The sequence below is a fragment of the Staurois parvus genome, unplaced genomic scaffold (assembly GCF_062004578.1).
Source record: "Staurois parvus isolate SC_StPar_1 unplaced genomic scaffold, SC_StPar_1.0 ptg000254l, whole genome shotgun sequence".
Lineage (NCBI taxonomy): Eukaryota > Metazoa > Chordata > Amphibia > Anura > Ranidae > Staurois > Staurois parvus.
Window position 1 is genome coordinate 2,381,677 of NW_028318050.1, and position 24,390 is coordinate 2,406,066.

General features: G+C 48.5%; 1 protein-coding gene across 1 annotated transcript in view; it reads left to right on the forward strand.

Moving 5' to 3' along the window:
- The window catches only part of LOC149459583 (uncharacterized), a 75,061-nt gene that overhangs the window by 7,188 nt on the left and 43,483 nt on the right, over positions 1-24,390 (forward strand). The window contains exon 2 of the mRNA XM_089680942.1: positions 16,081-16,198. Within this exon, the coding sequence (XP_089537068.1) occupies positions 16,081-16,198 (118 nt within the window). The remainder of the gene's footprint in view (positions 1-16,080; positions 16,199-24,390) is intronic.

Consider the following 24,390-nt stretch of genomic DNA (forward strand, 5'->3'; position numbering starts at 1 on the left):
ATCAGGCTCTCCATTGGGTACTGGGAAAGAACATCTGCATGTCAATTAGATTTCCCAAACTTTTAATGTATCTTTTGCTTGAAGCAGGCCACGCAGGCAACCCACCTCTGTTATAACTCCTTCAGCTTCGCTGTTTCGAGGTAAGTATGAGGGTTGTTGTCCGTGTAAACCTCAATTTCTGCCCCAGTAAGATACTCCTGCAAACGTTTCTGTGATGGCCCAAACCAGAGCAAACCGGTCCAGTTTAAAAGAACTATAATTGTGGGTTTTATGCTTTGTGGGGAGCAGACTGCAGCTCACATAGGTGATCACCCTTTCATATCCATCTAATGGTGGTCACCAACCATTAGATCAGCAGTCAGCACCCAACAATAGAGACCCCCATTAGCTCACAGTCCCTTTATATTAGTGCCCTTCTTCCTTAGGAATCTCCAACCGCCAAAGATCAGAGAGATCCCCCTTATATCAGTGCCCTCTACCCTCTTTAAAACCTCTACTTATGTTGCCTTACTGGCAGGACCTGGCACCTGCTGCAATCAAGAAAGTCTGAGCCGAAGTTGAGGGGGAGGAGCTGAGAGGTGGAGCAGCTCTACAGATATTTTCCTCCACTGTGCAGTGCATGTTCAGTGCTGTAAGAGATGACTGCGATGGAAATCATTGAGGTGGTGGAGAGAGAGGCACCGAGAGGGGGAGGTGGAGAACTGAATGCAGCACAAGCAGGCACAGGTTTGAGGATACCACACTGAGAAGCACAGTGCTGGAATTTGGTCCATCACGGTTTTCTTTTACAAAGGGTTTTATTATAGAATCAGCAGAGATAAACAAACATTCGAGAAACATATACATTGACCAACAAGTATGAGACATACAGGGCATTTGAGAAATATTTCAGAGCATGTACTGGTAGACGCATAAGCATAAACTGAATATTTAAGTACCATGGAAGAGAAGACAGGGAAGGGGGGGAAAGAAAAAAGTGGAGTGAGGGAGAAATGGTGAGCAAACATTTAGAGGTCAATGACAATGCAAACTCTAAAGAGAAATTTTTGCTATATCAGTGCATAGAAGACAGGAGAGGCATGAAGGGAAGCCTCTCCAGAGGTTAATATATATTCCAGACATTGGGCTCTCAATGGAGTCCAGGTTGCCCAGGTAGTATTGCAGATGTAGCACTCAGAGCAATGAACACAATCATTACAATTGGCATAAGGACAGATTGGACAGAAGAATAGACAATCAATGAGAAGACGAGGACAAAAAAAATAAAGACAGACAATCACAAAAGGGCTCCAGGGCAGCCGCAACAGAATCGATCCTCATATCGACAGAAGGGACTGGTCAAATCTCGAAGGCTGGGCTGTATCCAGCCAGGGACACCATATCTGCAGGAATTTTGTATGAGTATCCAACAGTATAGTCGTCAGTTTTTTTCATTTTTTTTCATTGATTATGAAATTCATCCGGTTTTTGACAGCCTCGAAGCTGAGGAGAGGAGTCTTCCAAGCCCTTGTGATTGTCAATTTAGTAGCCATAAATAAATGTGATGCCAGCTGCCGTTCAGAGTGGAGAAGACCCTCCAATGGTTTAAACAGGAGCACTTCGTATGGGTTACGCTTAATGTCTGCGTGAAATATAGTGCGGAGAAGGGCATAAACCCTAATCCACAATCTGCTAACCTTAGGGCAAGCACACTAGATGTGAACCATAGTACCCAACTGTTGGCACCCCCGAAAACAGGCTGGAGAGTATGTAGGAATAAAACTAGCTAGACGAGCAGGTGTATAATACCATCGATAAAGAATTTTGTAGGCATTTTCAAGAATGATGACATTCCTAGAACATTTAGATACTGCTTGGGTCATGGTCTGCCAATCCTGTTGATCCAAAGTCCCTCCAAGTTCCGACTGCCAACACTGATGATAGGAACGGACCGGAGGAGTTCTATAAGAAATAATGGAAGAGTAAACCAAAGAGATCAGACCCGGAGCATGGGGTCTATGTCTGCACTGGCTTTCAAAGGGGGACAGACGGTAAGGTCCCGAGTGCGTCCGTATTAGTGTATTAATAAAGTGACGGAGTTGAAGGTAGCCAAAGTGTTCCCGCAAAGGGATGTTATAGGAAGAGTGCAAAGTTTCAAAGGTAAGTATTCGAGTAGGAGATAGTAACGAATGTATATCATAAAAACCATGTGTTTGCCACCAAGGAAATTGCCTAGGATTGTCCCGGCCTGGAGGGAATAACGGGTTATGTAACAGACGTAACAACGGTAGATGGGCAGAAATAAGGCCACTGGAGTATTTAATGGAATCCCAAAGACGAAGCGAGAGCATCAGCGTAAGGGTTGATGGACGATGAGAAAAAGGAAGCCACGGTAAGGAAGAGAGTAGTATCGGATGGGAGTCTAACACATCCACAGTAGCCCACAATGGGAAATGGTGAGATGCATGAATATTAGCTAGGGGGGCAATATTAGCTGCCAGGTAATAGGACTGGAGATTTGGGACAGATAATCCCCCCTCACTCCTTGGAGCAAATAAAATGTTTACTAATTCTGGGTCGAGAAGAACTCCAAATAAAAGGACAAATGTTTTTGCTGATGGAGACGCAATATATGCGAAGGAACAGGAACTGGTAAAACATGAAATAAATACAATAATTTAGGGAGATAGGTCATACGGATCGCATTGATTCTACTGAATCATGAAAGCAGCTAATGAGACCAGGACGACAACATCTCGGTCAGTTCTTGGAAGACAGGGGGGAAATTAGCCCGGTATAGTCCGCCATATGTCGGGGGTGAGCTTAATTCCTAGATATGGTAGGGCCAAGAGCCATTGAAAAGGGAACGAATGTTTCAAAGTAGCCAAAAGTGATGAGGAGAGAGTAATTGACATAGCTTTTGATTTGGCAGGATTGACATGAAGACCTGAAAGAATTGCAAAGGAATCCAGAACCGCCAGTAAATTTGGTAAAGTAACCCCTGGATTCGTAATTGACAATATAATGTCTGCGATCAGAGACAACTTATGTTGGGAGCCGGCCACATCAATTCCCTTCATATCAGGGTGCATAGGAATGGCTTCTGCCAATGGTTTCAAGGCTAAAATAAAAAGTATGGGGGAAAGCGGACAACCTTGTCTAGTACCCCTGGCAATCGAGAAAGTGGAGGACTCAAAGCCATAGTATTTAAGTTTTGCTTGAGGGGATGTATATAGCGAAGAGATCCAACGTAAGAATGAGGGGCCAAAGCGGTTAAGGACCAATAAAAGATAAGGCCAGAATAAAGTGTCGAAGGCCAGAATAAAGTGTCGAAGGCCTTGTTGGTATCTAAAGATAGGAGCATCATATCAATTTTGCGAGTACGAGCTAAATGTTGTAATTGTAAAACGCGTCTGATGGCATCTCCAGCTTGTCTGTGAGGGACAAATCCCACCTGGTCCCCTTTTATCAGACTAGAAAGGAAAAAATTCAGTCGAGTGGCCAAAATTTTGGTAAGGATTTTCATGTCAATATTAATAAGAGAAATAGGCCTATAATTTGCCCAAGAAGAATGATCTCGCTCCGGTTTAGGGATCATAACCACATTTGCGGTCAAAGAGTCCGGAGAGAAGTTCGAACCTCCCTTCACCGCGTTAAACATGGCGGCAAGGTGAGGGACAAGCACATCAGCTAATTTCTTGTAATATAGCACCGTGTATCTATCTGGTCCTGGGCATTTGCCCGTCTTCAGGTCTGCTATGCATTGCAAAACCTCTGATATTTGGATATCACGGTCCATCAAATCCTTATGAGCAGGAGTAAAAGTAGGCAGGGACAAACTAGATAAAAAGCCAGAAATTGACTTGGGGTCAGCCCATGTGGGAGCAGTATAAAGTTTGGCAAGCCGATACCGGAATTCCTCCAAAACCGCTACAGGATTACTTGTGAGCGTATTGTGGCGAGTGCGTAAAGAAATCGGTTTGGGGTGATGTGTAAAGGAACGTAATCTACGAGCCAACATGGAGTCTGGTTTACCACTTCTGGCATGTCCAGCGCAAGGAGCACTCACCCTCATCCATCAAACAAAGGTCCAGTTCTAGGCGAGCCTGATCTAACAATCTACGGTTCGAAGTGGTAGGTAACTGTTTAAATTGAGCCGATGCAGAAGCTAACTTTGATTCCAGCTGATGCTGTTTAAGCTGCCTATCCTTCTTTCATCTTGAAGCTATCTGGATAATATGTCCCCTAAGAACAACCTTGTAAGCTTCCCATAACATCACTGAAGAAGAGACCAAACCCGAGTTTAGCTGGAAATATTCCTGAGATTTGCGCTGTAGTTCTGCCTGAATCTCCTTCAGCGAAAGCAGGGAGTCATTCATTATCCATGAAGAATAGGCCGGCTTACAGAGAAGAGATCGACAGACCACCAAAATGGGATCATGATCAGACCATGGAATCGTAAGGATAGAGACAGAGCAAACCGAAGGGAGATGTTTACGTGATACAAAAGCATGGTCTATTCTGGAATGAGAATGATGAGGGTGAGAATAATAATAGGTATAGTCTTTCCCCCGGGGATGAAATTCACACCAGAGATCTACCAGATCATGGGTGCTTAACGTACGCACAAAGGACTTAGCTGATGCGGAAGGGAGAGGATGCTCTGCCGGATATTTATCTAGTGCGGGATTTAATACTAAATTGGAGTCCCCTGCCAGCAAGAGAGTACCCCGTTGATGTATAGCCAAAAGGGAACAGAGGTGTGACAAAAACAGTCCAGGATTAACATTGGGAGCATAATAGGACATTATAGTAACCTCTATACCTTGTATCATGCCCTGCAGCAGAAGGTATCTACATTTAGGATCAGCAATACACCTCACGCAGACAGAGTTTTGCTATGGAAGGCAACTAGCACCCCTCTCTGTTTAGTGGGCCATTAGCCTGAAATATCTAAGGGTAGCCTGCATCAAAATATTTAGTTGAAAAATGAGTTTCCTGCAGACAAGCGATATCAACTCGATGGGCCCGAAGAAACTTAAATATCTTTACCCATTTCTGCGCAGAGTTCATCCCTTGAACATTCGGAGATAACCAGTTCAAACGACACAGTGATCGGAACTAAAAAAGGTCAGATCTGCTGTGCTCCTCGGGAGCCCTGAAAATTTTTTTACAAAAACACACATGACAAGGGACAAAGAAAAGGAGGTGGAGAAGAAAGAAAGAAAGAAAGAAACAAGAAGACATCTAATATACAAGCAATATATCTGACACAGCAAGATTAATGCAAACATCATAATAATCAACTGTGGGTAAAATACCCACATAGAGGCTGGGTAGTGGGCGGGACAAAAAACCAGACCGCTAGCTGTCACGATCACACAGTCGCCGCCACCAACATGCGACAATTGCACGACCGCGACTAACAGTAATACGTCCCGCCCGCGGCATCAGACCCCAGACCTTCTCACCAAACTTGTGACTGAAGTACCGGCCGATCTAAAACCGCGGTGGGACGCGCATAACAAGGCTGCACCCTGCACAGTGATTGTCCAGCTAATGGGCCACAATCGGTGCCTGCAGCCTGAATGTGCTTGTTACTGGGTCAGGTTAATTACGCAACTAACCCTTTCAAACTGCCACCACCGTCTTTTGTACAGAGAAGACGGAAACTCTGTCAGAAATACACTATAATGATTGAAAAGTCACCTTTCCAATATGGTCAACTACAGGCCAATTGGGCAGGGAGTAAACAAACACAGTAGCGTCTCTTCAAAAGGCAGGATTTCGTGAATTGCAAATAAGCGCTTATAAACAGTTTAACACTTTCAGAAAGATTTACTACTAAAAGAGTCAAACAGGTGCAATACAATATTTACAAAGATGTCACGAAAAAAAAAAAATAAAAAATAAAAAATAAAAAAAAAAAAAAATATATATATATATATATATATATATATATATATATATATATATATATATATATAGATAGATACAGCAAAGAGATAATAGGAAGGAAGTTACAGGGTTAAGTTACTTGCCCATATGCCTTGTTTTGCAGATCCACGGTACAGAGCAGGAAGGTTCTTTGATCTCCTTGTTCCGATGTTAAGCTGAGGAGATGTGTTAAAAACTCAAACTTTTAGACTTGCAGCCTGTCCTTTTTAAAAATCCCTCTGAAAGGGGGGTTGCTCTGACTACACTGTGTTGGGATGGGTTAGGGGAACTCTGACAAACTAACAGTTTCATACTCCATGATATGAAACATACAGTTGACCTGAGGAATGTTCAATTACTGCTGGTCAGTTTTATGATGTGTGGGCCTACACAGTTTTGGGTCAGTGCTTCCCAATGCTCTGAGAAATGCTGGCCTTATCAGAACGTAGGTGAGAGGTTACATTTTCGCAGATGGCTGGCACCAAACTAGGAATACTTAGCCTGTGGTTGACCCCCCACCATCTGTCACTCAGGAAGGGAGGGGGGTAGGGAGTGAATGATCGAGGAATAAGGAATACTTCCACTAAAAAAAGAAAAAGCGGAACTCTGCGTCCAACTCTGATGAGCTAGTTTGCTACACTAGCCAGCTCAGAGGGAGACACAATCCACCGGAACAACTCGACATTGCATATAAATTCTCTGTTCTTTTTTTATTAAACAACTTAGGCTAATACACCTGTGAGTGAGTGGTCAAAAGGAAACTCATAAGACGATGAAAATCTCAACCAGTGAGAAGAAAAAGAGGAAGAAGGGGGACGAAGAAAAAAAAAAAAAAAAAAAAAAAAAAGGGGGGGGGAGTTCGAGATCCACTCTGGCTTGGAAGAGATAAACCACGTGAAGTTTATGGGCCCCTCGGGCCTACGTATGTGGTAGCCTCCTCATTTGGGGAGCGGAATACATCCAGATTCAATTCCAAAAGTGGCGGCAAATATCCACATGTAATGAAGCTGTATACTGACAGCCAGTCACTAAATATCAAGTCTCGGAGACTTCCTGGAAATGCTATGCCTGTAGAGATCGAAGGGCCTGAGAGCTACTCTGACTTGGAGAACAAGATTTACACGAAGGGTGGGAATTCCAAGAGCGTGTAGAAATTGTAGCCTCTTCACTTTGGGATTGTGGCAACTCCAAGTTAAGCTCCCGAAAGTGACGGCGAAGATCTGCTGGTGAAGAAGCCTGGAATTGACAACCTTGGAAGGAGAATGAGAGCTTGAAAGGAAAGCCCCATCTGTACTTTATATCAGCTGATTGAAGAATTTGGAGACAGGGTCTCAAAGTGCGACGTTTGGCAATTGTAACTGGTGTGGGAACTCGCTTCAAATGGTAGAGCTCTTCTTGTTAAAGCACACAGCAACTCGCTTCTTTAAGGGTTTTTTTGCCCACTTTTATTTAAAAAGAAAAAGTTCCATAAGCAAAAATGCTTCCCACGCAGGGGTATCCACCATCAAGCAATACCAACAAAGATTCAGCCTCCTGGCTTGTACACAGTTCAATGTCTGTCTCCTGCAGACTCTTCCCAAATTATGGCCACTAGCACACAGCTAGTCTGGCTTCCACCTGACTCCAAGGCAGAGACCTCCCGTCTGCCAGGGTGGAGCCCTCCTGACTCCTGTCTGCCGGGGTGGAGCCCAGAACCATGGTTAGGCTTCTACAAAAAGGCCTGCACACACCTGTGCAATCAGTGTGCTGGGGGTTCTCAAAACACGGACCCCGGATTGGAGATTTCATCCCTCCCAGATCTCTTTTGAAATCTCCAGGCTCCAGATCTCAAAACAGACTTAATGAATAAATGAGGAAACTGAAAAGACAGTTTCCTCTTCAATACATCAACTCTCTGGAGCCCCTCAACCTGCCTGGTTGAGAATCCAGGGTTTTCAGCTTTTTGACCGTGGCAGGACACCGCACTGACACACTGGGGACAATTCCGCAAACCGATGAATAGAGTGTCCCTGAAATTCCAAAGCCGGACGGTTCCGAGCCGCCTGTAACAGACACTCTTTAGTGCGGTAAAAGTGGAATTTAATAATAATGTCCCTGGCAGGGCCCTCCCTGGGCTTAAAAGCTAAAGCTCTGTGGATACGGTCAAACTCATATGCTCCAGGGGGATCTCAGGAGCCAGCTCCTGGAAAAGAGCAGTAACAGTACCCTGTAGGTCAGGGATTACCTCGGGAACTCCACGGATGCGGTGATTATCTCTGCGGGCTCTATTCTCAGCGTTTTCCAATTTATCTTTCAAAGTGTCCAGCTCAGCATGCAGATCCTTCACCTCCTGTTCATGACCCTCCAGGACCGTAGTCGCTAGATCCATACGTTGTTCCAATTGATGAGCACGAAGGCCCAGTTCTTTTAAGCCCCTTACCAGATCAGAAGATAATTTACGGGAGGAGACTGTAATCTCCTCTCGCACTATAGCGCGGAATTTGTGTAATATGGCTTTAGGATTTTGTTCAAGAGGGTCAGCCATCCCAGATGGGAATTGCCACCGACTATCGCCATCTGACTCAGGGTCTCCCGAGAGCTGAGTGTTGTCATCAGGTTCAGGCGGGCTAGGTGTTCGTTTAGCGATGTGGCCCTGCGGAGGGGATTGCTGTTGGGCTCGATGTTTAGGTTTGGTACGTGGAGTGCGATGCATTGTTAAGAGAAGTCCCGAGGGTTCCAAATCACCTTCAATCTATTAGAGTAATACTGTTAGGGACCAACCGGTGGTAGCCTCTAGACCAGAATTCCCCAGGGCACGGAATCTAAGTCCCACCCTACTCGTTCACCAGAGCCCCTGATGCTGGGGATGGACTTGGAGCACGCTGAGACCAGGTCGCGACCCCTGGGTGTAGCTAGCCATGGTAGAGGCACCTGTCAGTGGTACGCAGCAGGTGAGAGTCTGATTTGAGGAGGCAGAGTAAGCGAGGTCAGACAGGCTGGGTCGGTAACAGCAGAGCAGGTCAGTACAAACGGCAGGCAGAAGAATACACGGGTTACAGTCCAGGTTCGGCAACAGGGGGTCAAAGATGCAGGAACAGGCAGGAGAATGGTCAGGCAAGCCAGGGGTCAGAGCAGGAGAAGTCAGCAGATCAGGATCAGGCAGGGTCAGCAGCAAAGTAAACTCACAGAACACAGGAAAGACCATACGGCAACTAAGAACTGTCAGAGTCCTTTTAAATAGGGCGCCCTGCGCTCCTATTGGTGCCAGGCGCGCATCCGCAATCGCGAGTGCGCATGCATGAGCGCCACTGCCGTCGCAGATGCCCAGGTCCTAGCACCCACACGCCAGTGCGCCTCAGCACATCGCGCATGCGCAGGCCCGCCCGCCGCGATCTGGCTCGGGATCCCTGACATTGCCCCCCCTACAGGCAGCCTTCGGATGCCCAACCGGTTTCTCCTTTGAGGCTGGTTGTGAAGGAATTCCTGAATTAACCAAGGGGCATGAACATTTCGAGCAGGTTCCCATGAGTTCTCCTCTGGCCCATAGCCCTTCCACTTGATGAGATACTGGGTTTGCCCACCCCTCCGCCTGCAGTCAATAATAGCTTCCACCTTGAATTCCTCTTCCCCATCAATGTTTATGGCCTCTGGGGGTTTAGATCTACGCTCTGTAAAAGGATCTTCTACAGCCGATTTCAGTAGGAACACATGAAACACAGGATGGATTTTGAAAGACTCAGCAAGTGCAAGCTTATATGCAACCTCATTAACCTTACGCTCTACCCGGAAAGGACCCACAAATTTGGGTGACAATTTTCTTGATGGACACGCCAGTTTCAGATTGGTAGTTGCCAGCCACACCTGGTCCCCTGGATGTATAACCAATTCCCCCCTTCTCTTTTTACTGTCCTCCTGGGCCTTTGCCATTGTTTCTTGTAGCAACTTGTTATTGGTTGTAAAGACCAATTTTACTCAGTTTGTCCGTTTGTTTGCGGGTGGTATGCTGAGGAGAATGAAAGTTCGATTTCCAACCCTTCGCACAAAGCCCTCCAAAACCTTGACGTGAACTGAACACCCCGATCAGATACAATGTTCTTCGGCACTCCATGTAGTCTTACAATTTCTTTGATAAACACCTGTGCTGTTTCTGAAGCAGATGGTGTATCTTTCAATGGAAGGAAGTAAGCCATCTTGAAAAGCCGGTCTACCACCACAAAGATCGCAGTATGGTTTTATGATGGCGGTAATTCCACTACAAAATCCATTGGGATCATTCTCCAGGGTCTGTCGGGTACCGGCAATGGTCACAGCAGGCCCCAAGCCCTGTGTCTGGTGGGCTTGTTTCTGCTGCAGACGGCACAGGACTTGACATAAGTTTCGCAATCCTTGGCCATGCTTGGTCACCAAAACATGCGTTTGGACCAAGTCCAATGTCTTGTGTACCCCGAAGTGGCCTGCTAACGGGTGGTCATGGCAAGGTACCAGGATCTGCTCCCCCTCCACGAGAGACCTTCTTTGCCATGTAATGAGACTCCAGGTGGCCTAGGAGTCCCCGTGGAAGCAGCCGGTAGTCTGGTTAGGAGTTCGGACTGAAGTAGCAAAAAGCTACCCACCGACAGAATGGTATCAGGTTTGGCTGTCTCCCCAGGGTCCTCAAACATCCGGGAGAGAGCATCCGACTTAGTATTTTTAGACCCGGGTCGATAAGTGATGTGTAGAGTAAATCTCGAGAAGAACAATGCCCATCTGGCCTGACGTGTTTTGCTGTCCTCAGATATTCCAGATTTTTATGGTTGGTATAGACCAGGATGGGGTGCAATGCTCCTTCCAATAGATATCTCCATTCCTCCAGTGCTGTCTTAAATCGCTAACAACTCCCGGTCCCCGATATAATAATTTCTTTCTGATGGGGAGAGTTTTCTAGAAAAGAAAGCTACTGGGTGCATCAGCTCCTTTACTCCTACCCTTTGCGACAGAATAGCTCCTACTACATTTTCCGAAGCATCTACCTCCAGAATGTAGGGCACTGAGGTGTCAGGGTGACTCAAAATGGGGGCTGCTGTGAACAGTTTTTTCAAAGATTCAAAAGTGGCCTGTGCCTCAGGTGTCCATCGGAAACGCACCCCCACCTTAGTAAGTTGAGTGATGGGAGTTACCAGGCCCGAAAATTCTCAATACATTTTCTGTAAAAATTGGCGAAGCCAATAAAAATCGCTGGACCCCTTTTTTATCCATGGGAACTGGCCATTCTAAAACTGCAGATATCTTTTGGGGGTCCATCGCAACACCATTGGTTGAAATGATCAACCCCAAAAAAGGGATATTGCGCTGCTCAAAGCTGCATTTCTCAGCTTTAGCATACAGCCCGTGCTTGCGCAGTCGCTCCAGTACACTCCTGACGTGACCCCTATGTGTCTCCAGGGACGAGGAGAAAATCAGGATGTCATCCAAATACACAATCACATAAATGTCCAGGATGTCCCAGAAAATGTCATTCACAAAATGTTGGAATGTGGCCAGTGCGTTACAGAGACCGAATGCCATAACTAGGTACTCAAAGTGCCCGAACCGAGTGCAAAAGCGGTCTTCCACTCATCCCCCTCCCGTATGCGAACCAGATTATAGGCTCCCTTGAGGTCTAGTTTAGTAAAAATAGAGGCCGTTTTTAGTCTCTGAAATAGTTCAGGGACTAAGGGAAGGGGGTACCGATTCTTCAAAGTGATTTTATTCAGGTTCCTATAATCCACACAGGGCCTCAGGGACTTGTCTTCTCTACAAAAAAAGATTCCCGCCCCAGCTGGTGAAGTGGAGGGGCGAATAAATCCCTTCCGCAGACGGTCATCAATATACTCCTTTTAAGGTGCCCAACTCGCAATCAGACAGCGGGAAGATTCGGCCAAAGGGGATCTCGGATCCCAGGAGCAGGTCATTGGGGCAGTCATAGGCCCGGTGTGGAGGGAGAATATCTGCACCTCTCGGGCTGAACACATCAAGGAAATGATGGTAGGTGGGAGGCACCGTTTGTGCTAGGTCTGTATCGGTCTTCACACAGAACAAGGTTGGGGGGGGGGCCTAGTGATGACTTTAGGAGGCAGTGCTCCTGGCAGTATAGTGAGTGAAACTGAACAGATCCAGTTTTCCAGTTAATTTGGGGATCATGAGCCCGTAGCCACGGGAGCCCCAAAATTACTGGAAATAGAGGGGACGCAATGGCGTCCAAGCGGAGGAGAGTTCCTGGTGGTGGCCTGCTACTGTGGTGCATAAAGGAGGAGTCTCCCGATCTACCAACCCTGATTTAATTTGGGAACAGTCAGCCAGGAAAATATTCAAGCCTCGCTCTTTGGACAGTAACGGAATCCGTTGCTGAGCTGCAAAGTTAAGGTCCACAAAGCAACTGCAGGCCCCTGAATCAATAATAGCCATTACCTACACGGTTCTTCCTGGGAGCTGGAACGAGATTGGCATGACTACACGAGTAGGGTCATCTACACAGATTGGAGACATAGAAAAAATGGTAGAGTACTTACAGAGTTTCTCAGGACAGGAACGCACCATGTGACCTGCAGCTCCGCAGTACAGACATAGATTATTCACTCTGCGTCTTTGGCATTCCTCAGCCGTGAGAGATGGCCGCATTAACCCAAGTTGCATGGGCTCGGTTCCGTCAGCTGGTTCAGGATTCAGATTACTGACTGCAGGATGCGATGGGATAGGAACCCATGGCAACATCCATGTTGGCCTTGACCGGACCTTTCCTGCCTTCGTTCCCATAACCTACGGTCAATCTGAAGAGCATGGTGATAAGTTTTTCCAAAGAATCCGGCACACCTACCCTTGGCAATTCATCTTTAAGGGGCTCAGACAACCCTAGGCGGAACTGATGGCGCAGTGCGCATCATTCCACTGCGTATCTCCATGCCATCGCCTGAATTCCGAGGCATAATCCTCTGCTGCCCAGCATCCCTGCTGCAGAGAATGTAGGGCTGCTTCGGCCAAAGCAGCTCGCTGAGGATAGTCATATAGTTGTACCATCGCTTTGAAGAATTCTGCCACAGAGTTCACGTGCGGATGGTGAGCCTCTAATAGACTATGTGCTCAGGTCTGAGGTTCATCCTGCAGTAGGGATATTACAAATCCCACCTTCACAGATTCAGACGCAAATGTTCGAGGTCGAAGTAGAGCTAGCAGGAGTTCAGGAAGGCCCAAAACTTCCCTCGGTCTGCATGGAACCGCTCGTGCATTGGGACTCGAGGTTCCGGCGGGGGAATGGAGAACACTGCTCCAGCGGAGGGTCCCACAGGGCTACTAGTAGGAGGTGAACCGGCCGGGTCTGATGCCATGGCAGTAGGTGCAGCTAGGGCCTGGACACGTCCCTCCAAATGCTTAGAACCTTCTTCCAGCGTCTTGATGGCTTGGGTAAGCGCTGATAGATGGTGGCACATTTCCTCCCGGGGAGAAGGTCCTCCTCCAGACTCCGTCATGGCCGTGTGGTTCGGTGGTAGCCTCTAGCATTCCACAGACCAGAATTCCCCAGGGCGCAGAATCTAAGTCCCGACCTACTTGTTCACCAGAGCCCCTGATGGTGGGGATGGACTTTGGACAAGCCAAGACCAGGTCGCGACCCCTGGGGCAACCAGTCACGGTAGAAGCACCTGTCAGTGGTATGCAGCAGGTGAGAGTCTGATGTGAGGAGGCAGAGTAAGTGAGGTCAGACAGGCCGGGTCAGTAACAGCGGAGCAGGTCGGCACAAACGGCAGGCAGAAGAATACACGGGTCACGGTCCAGGTTCAGCAACAGGAGGTCAAAGATGCAGGAGAAGGGTGAGGCAAGCCAGGGGTCAGAGCAGGAGAAGTCAGCAGATCAGGATCAGGCAGGGTCAGCAGCAAAGTAAACTCACAGAACACAGGAAAGACCATACGGCAACTAAGCACTGTCAGAGTCCATTTAAATAGGGCACCCTGCGCTCCTATTGGTGCCAGGCGCGCATCCGCAATCGTGAGTGCCGCTGCCGTCACGGATGCCCAGGTCCTAGCACCCACACGCCAGTGCGCCTCGGCACATCGTGCATGCGCAGACCCGCGTGCCGCGATCCGGCTCAGAATCCCTGACAAATGCACTAGGGTGTAGAAGTCCAATTGTCAAGGCAAATATTCCGGTGGCACAGCACAGGGAGATCATTTAGTTATCCTCCCCTGACGCGTATACGTGTCCCCCGATGGGGATGCAGTCACATAAGTTTCATTATAATACGCCAGTAAATGGTGTAAGCTCAGTTGAGGTAGGCGTGGGCCCCAATATTTCAACAGCCAGTGGAATGTAGGTGGCTAGGATAACTAGGCCAGATGTACAAACACTGTGAAAGCTAGCCAAGAGGTGCCTCAGGTTCCCCTAATTCACCCTTTTGGGAAGGGGACTGAAAGATGGGGCTTCTCCCCCTATCCAGGGCCACTTCCCCACTTTTAGAGATCCTCAGGCCTTGCAGGAATTCCGCAAGGGCTTAGCGCGGTCCTCAGGACCGTCAGAAGAGCCAGGGGGACCCACCCAGGCAGTCCCAGCACCTGACCTGTCCGTGGGGTCCGCAGAGCAGAGCGGCAGTGTGTCATCACAGCCGCGGCGGCGATCTGTCCCGGCCACAGAATTAGGAAAGACCGTGGCTTCACATGCCGCGGTAGGCCACAAGCAGTCCAGCGCCCCGGATGGTCGGGGGGGGGCAAAATCACCCAGCATCCCTCTTCAGGTGTCAGGTGGGGTCCGGGGATCTTCAAATTTGCGGTAGATGGATGCTATCTCCGGGATGGCAGCGGATTGTAATGCAGGGTGCCAGAGCTCAGGAAAAAGCCTCTGCACCCAGCGCCATCATGACACACCCCCTAGTCCATCACTGTTTTCATCCCCAGCAACACACATGGGACCCCTTACTGAGCCTGGGCCCTTGGGCAGTGCCCAATGGGTCAGACTGCTTGTTGATTGTAGCCTGGACCCCTTGGGACACCCGGGCCCCCTATGTCTGTATGGGCTGTCCCCCCCTTTATGGTGGCCCTGGGCCTCAGTCTGAGGCAACAAGAGAGCTAGAACATGGTTTTCCCAAATATTTATACTCTACTTCATCATTCTATAGTGGCTTGAACCTTCTACTGAGATGACCAAGAGGAAATGAATATTCATAACTCCGCCAAACAAGATCCTTGATGCTATAACCAGTGGAGTGAGGACCATTACTGGTAACAGTGAAAGACAACAAACCTTCTGAGCTTAGGGAGAAACCAAATGCACCCACATAAAAATCAAGCTGGGTAAACTTCCACTAAGCCAGACAAAATTTACCTGTTATTTATTAGTCTTGAGTGCTCATTGGGTCAACACGTTAGGAATGCCAACTTTTGCTATTCAGTTAGAAAATCCTTTTCATGTGTGGCCTATCAATGCATTTGGCAGACTGAGGAGAAGAATAGGATGCATCCTTGTGCTTGTATGTGAGTGCAACCAACTGCTTTGCCACTTATCACTCCTGGTAAGATATATAGCATCTCCAAATCCAAGGTCAGACTATGGTGGACTTAGATCTACTCATAAAGCTAGTCATAAATGAATTGAACATTTGCAGCAGGGACTGACCGAATTTTGATCCTGTAAGACTGTTCCCACACAGCAAAATTCAATGTAAAGATCGACTTCTATTGAATGGGAATGTTAAAAAAAAAAAAAAAAAAAAAAAATTTGGCGATCAGCAGCTACAACCAATGGGCTGCAGCTACTGATCAGTGTATTCTGACAGTGGAGGAGTCCCGCTGTCAGAATACATTGACACAGGAGGGAAGATTCCTGCATCCACCTCACTTGTGTGCATTGGGGAATCCATTTTTTTTTTTTTTGATCTTCCCATTGAGTAATCTACGGCCAGCCTAAGACATTGAGAAGTGTTTGCACAGGTTTCAATAGCCCATCTAGGATGCAACAGATGTCAGAGATGGGGGGACCTCATACAGCACCCATGATCCATTACCTCTCAGAAGACTTCTGTAAAATAATGTACAAATCTAGAGAACGCTGTGCTACAAAGTTGATTCCTGGTTCACACATGAAGAGATATATGTACCAGCTGGACAACTGTTTTAGTGACCCCTATTTATGTCTCAGACTGCATTGCAAAACCTAACCATGGACTCTTTTTTTTCTACAATCCAGGAAATTTTCAAGCACTGGGCACCATTGTTACGTGGCATACGGATTATGATGAGATAAGGACACAACTGTTGGATGAAAAAAATACTTCTGATTTCATTGCCCCTGTATTTGTCTACAGGTAAGTAATGGTTTGTAGAAAGATATCACATACTGTACGTACATTATATCTATACGAATTGTGCGGTAGCATTATAACTAGAGATGAGCGAAGTATTCAAAAATTTGATTCGACTGATTCGGCGAATTCGTGAAAAAAAATTGATTTGAGTCGAATATATTCGCTGCGAATTTAACTTATAAAAGGGTGTTTCTAGGCTTCAGAGAGCCTTTATATTAGTGCAGAACACTGTACCTTTAATTTAAATGCCCTTGGAGTCTGCTGGGGAAGAGAAATAATACTGTCAGTCAGTATGACATGCAGATGAGTGCCGTCGATCTTAGAATCACCGCACACTTCACTCATTTGGGCAGTCACGGGGCCAAAACCAGAGTGTGGAGCCACAGTGTGGCGGTGGAGGCAGCAGCAATGGGAGGCCATACAGCACCCTATGACAAAATGGAACCCAGCAGCAGTGTGAGGAGACCTGAAAGTGGCACATGGCAGAGTGTGGCGATGGAGACAGCAGCAATGGGAGGCCATACAGGGACCCATGACACACTGTGGACCTGGCAGCAGCGTGAGGAGGCGGTACGGGGGCCCATGGCAGATTAGGGGCCTGGCAGCAGCAATGGGAGGCCCGTAATCTGCCAGCACCCTATGACAAAATGGAACCCACCAGCAGTGTGAGGAGACCTGAAAGTGGCACATGTTTGGGGCATGATTCATGGCGGATTTAGTCAGTTGTGTCAGGAACTGGTGGTTTGAAATCCAGACTAATCCACGCCTGATTCATTTTCACAAACGTGAGTCTCTCCACACTTTGGGTGGACAGTCATGTCCTCCGCGGAGTTACAATACCTCCTGCCGCACTAAACACGCGCTCCGATGCCACGCTACTGGCCGGGCATGACAGCCTTTCAAGGGCAAATTCAGCTAGTTGTGGTCAAAGGTCAAGTTTTGTTGCCCAGTAGTCAAGGGGATTGTCTACCTCGGTTGGCAGGGTGCTGTCCAAGTAGGCCCAAGCCTGTTGTTTGAGCTCCTGCTCCAGGTCCACCTGATGCTGCTGCTGCTGCTGCTGCTGCGGCTGGTTAGTAGTTTCCTCACTGCGCTGGTGAAGAAAGCTACTCATCATCGACTGCAGACTGAGGCAGCCGCTGCTGGTGGAGCTGCCACTGCTCCTACCACCCCACCCCTCCCCTGCTGCCATGGCAGCGGAACGCGAGCGCACAGGGCCCACAGTGTCTGAGGATGGACGTTGGCGCAGAAAGGCAGAGACCAACTGACTACATAGGTGGTTTTTATAGTACTTTATTTTGGCCTCCCTCTCAGCAGGTGTGAAAAAGGCCACCATTTTTGAACGGTAGCGAGGGTCCAACAAGGTGGACAGCCAAAAGTCATCCCTCTGTCTGATGGTTATTATTCGGCTGTCGCTACGCAAGCAACCGAGCATGCTATGGGCCATTTGTGCCAAGGAATGCGAGGGACTCCCTGCCTCCATCTCCACAGCATACTGCCACGGTGCGTCTGGGTCCTCTGTCTCCTCCTCCTCTACCAGATGCTCCTGCTCCTCCACTCCTGTCCGCTGAGTGGAAAAACCACCCATTTCACTCAATAATTCCTGAGCACCAATGTCCTCCTCTACCTCCTCCTCTTCTTCCTGTCCTGCCCCCACAGGGGTCATGTGGCGTTGAGATCTGTGCGCCACGTCTACCGCACCCTGACCAGCCATTGTTAACAGCATTTGTTCCAGGACGTGCAACAGAGGAATGACGTCGTTCATCCCATAGTCCTGCCGACTCACGAATAGCGTGGCCTCCTCAAAGGGCCTGAGCAAGCGGCAGGTGTCACGCATGAGCTGCCAATGGCTGACATCGAAGTTACACAGGGGAGTACCTTTATCCGCTTGTAACATCAGGAAATCGGTGATGGCCTTTCGCTGTTCGTAAAGGCGGTCTAACATATGTAGGGTTGAATTCCACCTTGTTGCAACGTCACAGCATGAGGAGTCGTTACAGGGGCCCATGGCAGATTAGGGGCCTGGCCACAGCAATGTGAGGCCCGTAATCTGCCAGCACCCTATCACAAAATGGAACCCAGCAGCAGTGTGAGGACACCTGAAAGTGGCACATGGCAGAGTGTGGCGATGGAGACAGCAGCAATGGGAGGCGGTACAGGGACCCATGACACACTGTGGACCTGGCAGCAGCGTGAGGAGGCGGTACAGGGGCCCATGGCAGATTAGGGGCCTGGCCGCAGCAATGGGAAGCCCGTAATCTGCCAGCATCCTATCACAAAATGGAACACAGCAGCAGTGTGAGGAGACCTGAAAGTGGCACATGGCAGAGTGTGGCGATGGAGACAGCAGCAATGGGAGGCGGTACAGGGACCCATGACACACTGTGGACCTGGCAGCAGCGTGAGGAGGCGGTACAGGGGCCCATGGCAGATTAGGGGCCTGGCCGCAGCAATGGGAGGCCCGTAATCTGCCAGCATCCTATCACAAAATGGAACACAGCAGCAGTGTGAGGAGACCTGAAAGTGGCACATGGCAGAGTGTGGCGATGGAGACAGCAGCAATGGGAGGCGGTACAGGGACCCATGACACACTGTGGACCTGGCAGCAGCGTGAGGAGGCGGTACAGGGGCCCATGGCAGATTAGGGGCCTGGCAGCAGCAATGGGAGGCCCGTAATCAGCCAGCATCCTATCAGAAAATGGAACACAGCAGCAGTGTGAGGAGACCTGAAAGTGGCACATGGCAGAGTGTGGCGATGGAGACAGCAGCAATGGGAGGCGGTACAGGGACCCATGACACACTGTGGACCTGGCAGCAGCGTGAGGAGGCGGTACAGGGGCCCATGGCAGATTAGGGGCCTGGCCGCAGCAATGTGAGGCCCGTAATCTGCCAGCACCCTATGACAAAATGGAACCCAGCAGCAGTGTGAGGACACCTGAAAGTGGCACATGGCAGAGTGTGGCGATGGAGACAGCAGCAATGGGAGGCGGTACAGGGACCCATGAGACACTGTGGACCTGGCAGCAGCGTGAGGAGGCGGTACAGGGGCCCATGGCAGATTAGGGGCCTGGCCGCAGCAATGGGAGGCCCGTAATCTGCCAGCATCCTATGACAAAATGGAACCCAGCAGCAGTGTGAGGAGACCTGAAAGTGGCACATGGCAGAGTGTGGCGATGGAGACAGCAGCAATGGGAGGCCGTACAGGGACCCATGAGACACTGTGGACCTGGCAGCAGCGTGAGGAGGCGGTACAGGGGCCCATGGCAGATTAGGGGCCTGGCCGCAGCAATGTGAGGCCCGTAATCTGCCAGCATCCTATGACAAAATGGAACCCAGCAGCAGTGTGAGGAGACCTGAAAGTGGCACATGGCAGAGTGTGGCGATGGAGACAGCAGCAATGGGAGGCCGTACAGGGACCCATGAGACACTGTGGACCTGGCAGCAGCGTGAGGAGGCGGTACAGGGGCCCATGGCAGATTAGGGGCCTGGCCGCAGCAATGGGAGGCCCGTAATCTGCCAGCATCCTATCACAAAATGGAACCCAGCAGCAGTGTGAGGACACCTGAAAGTGGCACATGGCAGAGTGTGGCGATGGAGACAGCAGCAATGGGAGGCCGTACAGGGACCCATGAGACACTGTGGACCTGGCAGCAGCGTGAGGAGGCGGTACGGGGGCCCATGGCAGATTAGGGGCCTGGCCGCAGCAATGGGAGGCACGTAATCTGCCAGCATCCTATCACAAAATGGAACCCAGCAGCAGTGTGAGGACACCTGAAAGTGGCACATGGCAGAGTGTGGCGATGGAGACAGCAGCAATGGGAAGCCGTACAGGGACCCATGACACACTGTGGACCTGGCAGCAGCGTGAGGAGGCGGTACGGGGGCCCATGGCAGATTAGGGGCCTGGCCGCAGCAATGGGAGGCCCGTAATCTGCCAGCACCCTATGACAAAATGGAACCCACCAGCAGTGGAGCTGGTGCTCTACTCCGTGGCCGTTTGCCTCCACTGACACTGCTGCGACCCTGCTGCCTCCTGGGCAACCCACCGACTGTTTTGCTCGCTGCCAAGCTGGCACCCTCTTCTCCTGATGATGCGGAAGCAATAGCCTGATGACGACGAGGCTGCCAAGTGCGATCAGCCTCATCATCATCAATTAGGGTCTCCGCCTCACTACTAGCCCCCTCGGCTGCGTGTGGGTCAGGAGACAGACCTGTCTCTAGACCGGCTACTGAGCCACTCTCCTCGCCAGTACTTCTTCGCCTGGCTGCTGAAGAGGCGGATGTCTCCCCCCGTTCCTGACCGCCCTCTGTTAGCTCTTCCTCACTGTACAGTGGGGCTGAGCCCACAGCATGCAATACTTCGCTTGGTGAGGGAACACCAAAGGACAGGGGCAGGTAGAGGACACGTGATTTCAGTGGGCTTGTTCCCGGGCCATGCCAACTAACGGTTGTGTCTGACGTACCCACCGACCGTTGGCTGTAGGTGTCAGAGGTGACCTGGGAAGAGAAAGACGACCGAGCCAACCAATCGATGACGCCAGGGTTGTCGGTGGAGACACGACCGTTGGATGACACCGGGAGCAATAGCCTCTGGCTGAGACTAGTGCTGCCTCGACCCCTTCCTCTGCTGCCACGTCTGCTCGCTCCTAAAACATTGCCTCCTCTGCCACTCCTCTGCATGTTGTCTGACATACTCTTTAATTCAACGATTATGTGTCCCTGAGTAACAATTCTGTGTCTGTCCCTGAGTAACAATTCTGTGTCCCTCAGTAACACTTCTGTGTCCCTCAGTAACACTTCTGTGTCCCTCAGTAACAATTCTGTGTCTGTCCCTCAGTAACAATTCTGTGTCTGTCCCTCAGTAACAATTCTGTGTCCCTCAGTAACAATTCTGTGTCCCTGAGTAACAATTCTGTGTCTGTCCCTGAGTAACAATTCTGTGTCTGTCCCTGAGTAACAATTCTGTGTCCCTGAGTAACAATTCTGTGTCCCTGAGTAACAATTCTGTGTCTGTCCCTGAGTAACAATTCTGTGTCCCTCAGTAACAATTCTGTGTCCCTGAGTAACAATTCTGTGTCCCTGAGTAACAATTCTGTGTCCCTCAGTAACAATTCTGTGTCCCTCAGTAACAATTCTGTGTCCCTCAGTAACAATTCTGTGTCCCTCAGTAACAATTCTGTGTCCCTCAGTAACAATTCTGTGTCTGTCCCTGAGTAACAATTCAGTGTCTGTCCCTGAGTAACAATTCTGTGTCCCTAAGTAACGTTTCTGTGGCCCTAAGTAACGGTTCTGTGTCCCTAAGTAACGATTCTGTGGCCCTAAGTAACGTTTCTGTGGCCCTAAGTAACGATTCTGTGGCCCTAAGTAACGATTCTGTGGCCCTAAGTAACGTTTCTGTGGCCCTAAGTAACGTTTCTGTGGCCCTAAGTAACGTTTCTGTGGCCCTAAGTAACGATTCTGTGGCCCTATGTAACGTTTCTGTGGCCCTAAGTAACGGTTCTGTGGCCCTATCTCTCTCCCTCAATACAGCCAGGTCTGCCTCTCTTGAATGACTGGAGGCAAATGGAGAATTCTAAAATGGCCGCCATTTATAGCTCGACCATTACACAGTGCTGGCTGGCTGGCTGCTGATTGGCTAATGCGATCACATGTCATGAATGAATGCATTATGGGTCAGCGCGCCTTGTCTGCGCGCCTTCCCAGACATCCCCGCTCCGTCGCCGCACATGTCGCCGCCATTTTAGGAAAAATTTTGATTCGCGCATCCGAAGTATGCTAATTTTCGGATTCGGCGCGAATCGAAATTTTTCTAATATTCGAAACGAATTACACTTCGCCTACTTCGATTCGCTCATCTCTAATTATAAGATTGGTAGACACTTGCAAATATGGACACCTATCATGGACAGATTTACTAAAACTGTATGGCTGATGGCCTGAGGCTGAGAGTTGACAATATTTATCTACAGTTGTGGCCAAAATTATTCAACCCCCAATGCTGTAAAGGGGTTTAGGGACTATAGTGTACATTTGGAATTGTATTCAGAATCAAATCCTACAAGGACGTTGTAACTACCCAAATGCAACTAAAATGACATCAATTGTTTATGTAATACAGTAGTAAATGGTTCTTATGTGGTTTCTTCATTGCCACAATTATTCAACCCCTTAAAGACTACCACTCTGAAGAACAGAGGTTCATACAGGTGCTTTCCATCAGGTATTGAAAACACCTGTGGATGTCACCGAGCAGCAATCAAGCATAATAAGCACCAATTAGGCAGCTTTAAAATGACTGTGATACTCAGCTCCTTCTAGACATTTACTGGTGTGGTTACAAACATGGTGAAGGCAAGAGAATGGTCCAGGAAGACAAGAGAAGAGGTGATTTCTCTTCACAGGAAGGGCAATGGCTATAAGAAGATTGCAAAGATGTTAAACATACCAAGAGACACCTTAGGAAGCATCATTCGCAAATTCAAGGCAAAGGGCACTGTTGAAACGCTACCTGGTCGTGGCAGAAAGAAGATGCTGACTTCGACTGCTGTGCGCTACCTGAAGCGTAGAGTGGAGAGAAGTCCCCGTGTGACTGCTGAGGAACTGAGAAAAGATTTGTCAGATGTGGGTACAGAAGTTTCAGCCCAGACAATAAGACGCACACTGCGTAATGAAGGCCTCCGTGCCAGAACTCCCAGGCGTACCCCCTTGCTGTCTCCAAAGAATAAGAAGAGTCGACTGCAGTATGCCAAAAGCCATGTGGACAAACCACAAAAGTTGTGGGATAGTGTTCTGTGGACTGATGAAACAAAATTAGAACTGTTTGGGCCCATGGATCAACGCTATGTTTGGAGGAGGAAGAACAAGGCCTATGATGAAAAGAACACCTTGCCTACTGTGAAGCATGGTGGAGGGTCAATCATGCTTTGGGGCTGTTTTGCTTCTGCAGGTACAGGGAAGCTTCAGCGTGTGCAAGGTACCATGAATTCTCTTCAGTACCAGGAGATATTGGATGGAAACGTGATGCAGTCCGTCACACACCTGAGGCTTGGGAGACGTTGGACCTTTCAACAGGACAATGATCCCAAGCATACCTCCAAGTCCACTAGAGCATGGTTGCAGAGGAAAGGCTGGAACATTTTGGAGTGGCCATCGCAGTCACCAGACTTAAATCCGATTGAGAACCTCTGGTGGGACTTAAAGAAAGCAGTTGCAGTGCGCAAGCCTAAGAATGTGACTGAACTGGAGGCCTTTGCCCATGAAGAATGGGCGAAGATACCCGTAGATCGCTGCAAGACACTTGTGTCAAGCTATGCTTCACGTTTAAAAGCTGTTATAACTGTAAAAGGATGCTGTACTAAGTACTAAGATTGAATGTCACTTGGGGGTTGAATAAAACTGATAATGCTGTGAGCACAGAAAAGACATTTGTGGTTATTTCATTATAACTGTTATGTTATATTTGTCTGACCTACAAGTGCCTCTTTAATGTAAATGTAAGCAAGATGACTGAATGATCAAAAGCAATGTCAAACTGGCCAAAACACTCAATTTCAGTGGGGGTTGAATAATTTTGGCCACAACTGTATTTCTAATGTTGGTAATGTGACCTATGTGGTGTCAGACCCTGGTCACCTTTACAAACATGTGACAAAAGGCTAATCCAACTCACACCATGCTGTCATTGGTCAGTGTCAATGACACTCAGCCTCCCACAAGAGTTCTATCTCCATGGTCACTGGGTTTCCATAACTACACAGTTAACTCTTTACACCCCAATTCACTGCTACTATATTAGCCTATCAACCATTCACCATGACAATTATGACTTTTGATAAATGCCCTAATACACACTGGGTTTTTTTTTACTAAAACTGGAGAGTACAAAATCTGGTGCCACTCTACATAGAAGCCAATCAGCTTCCAGATTTTATTGTTAACCACTTCCAGACCGGACACTTTTACCCCCTTCCTGACCAGGGCAATTTTCAGCTTTCAGCGCTATCACACTTTGAATGACAATTGCACAGTCATGCAACACTGTACCCAAATTATTTTTTTACCATTTTTTTGAGACAGATAAAGCTTTATTTTGGTGGTATTTATTCACCACTGGGATTTTAATTTTTTTTGCTATGTAATGAAAAAGTCCAAATATTTTGAACAAAAGTGTTTTTTTTTTTATAAAATTTTGCAAA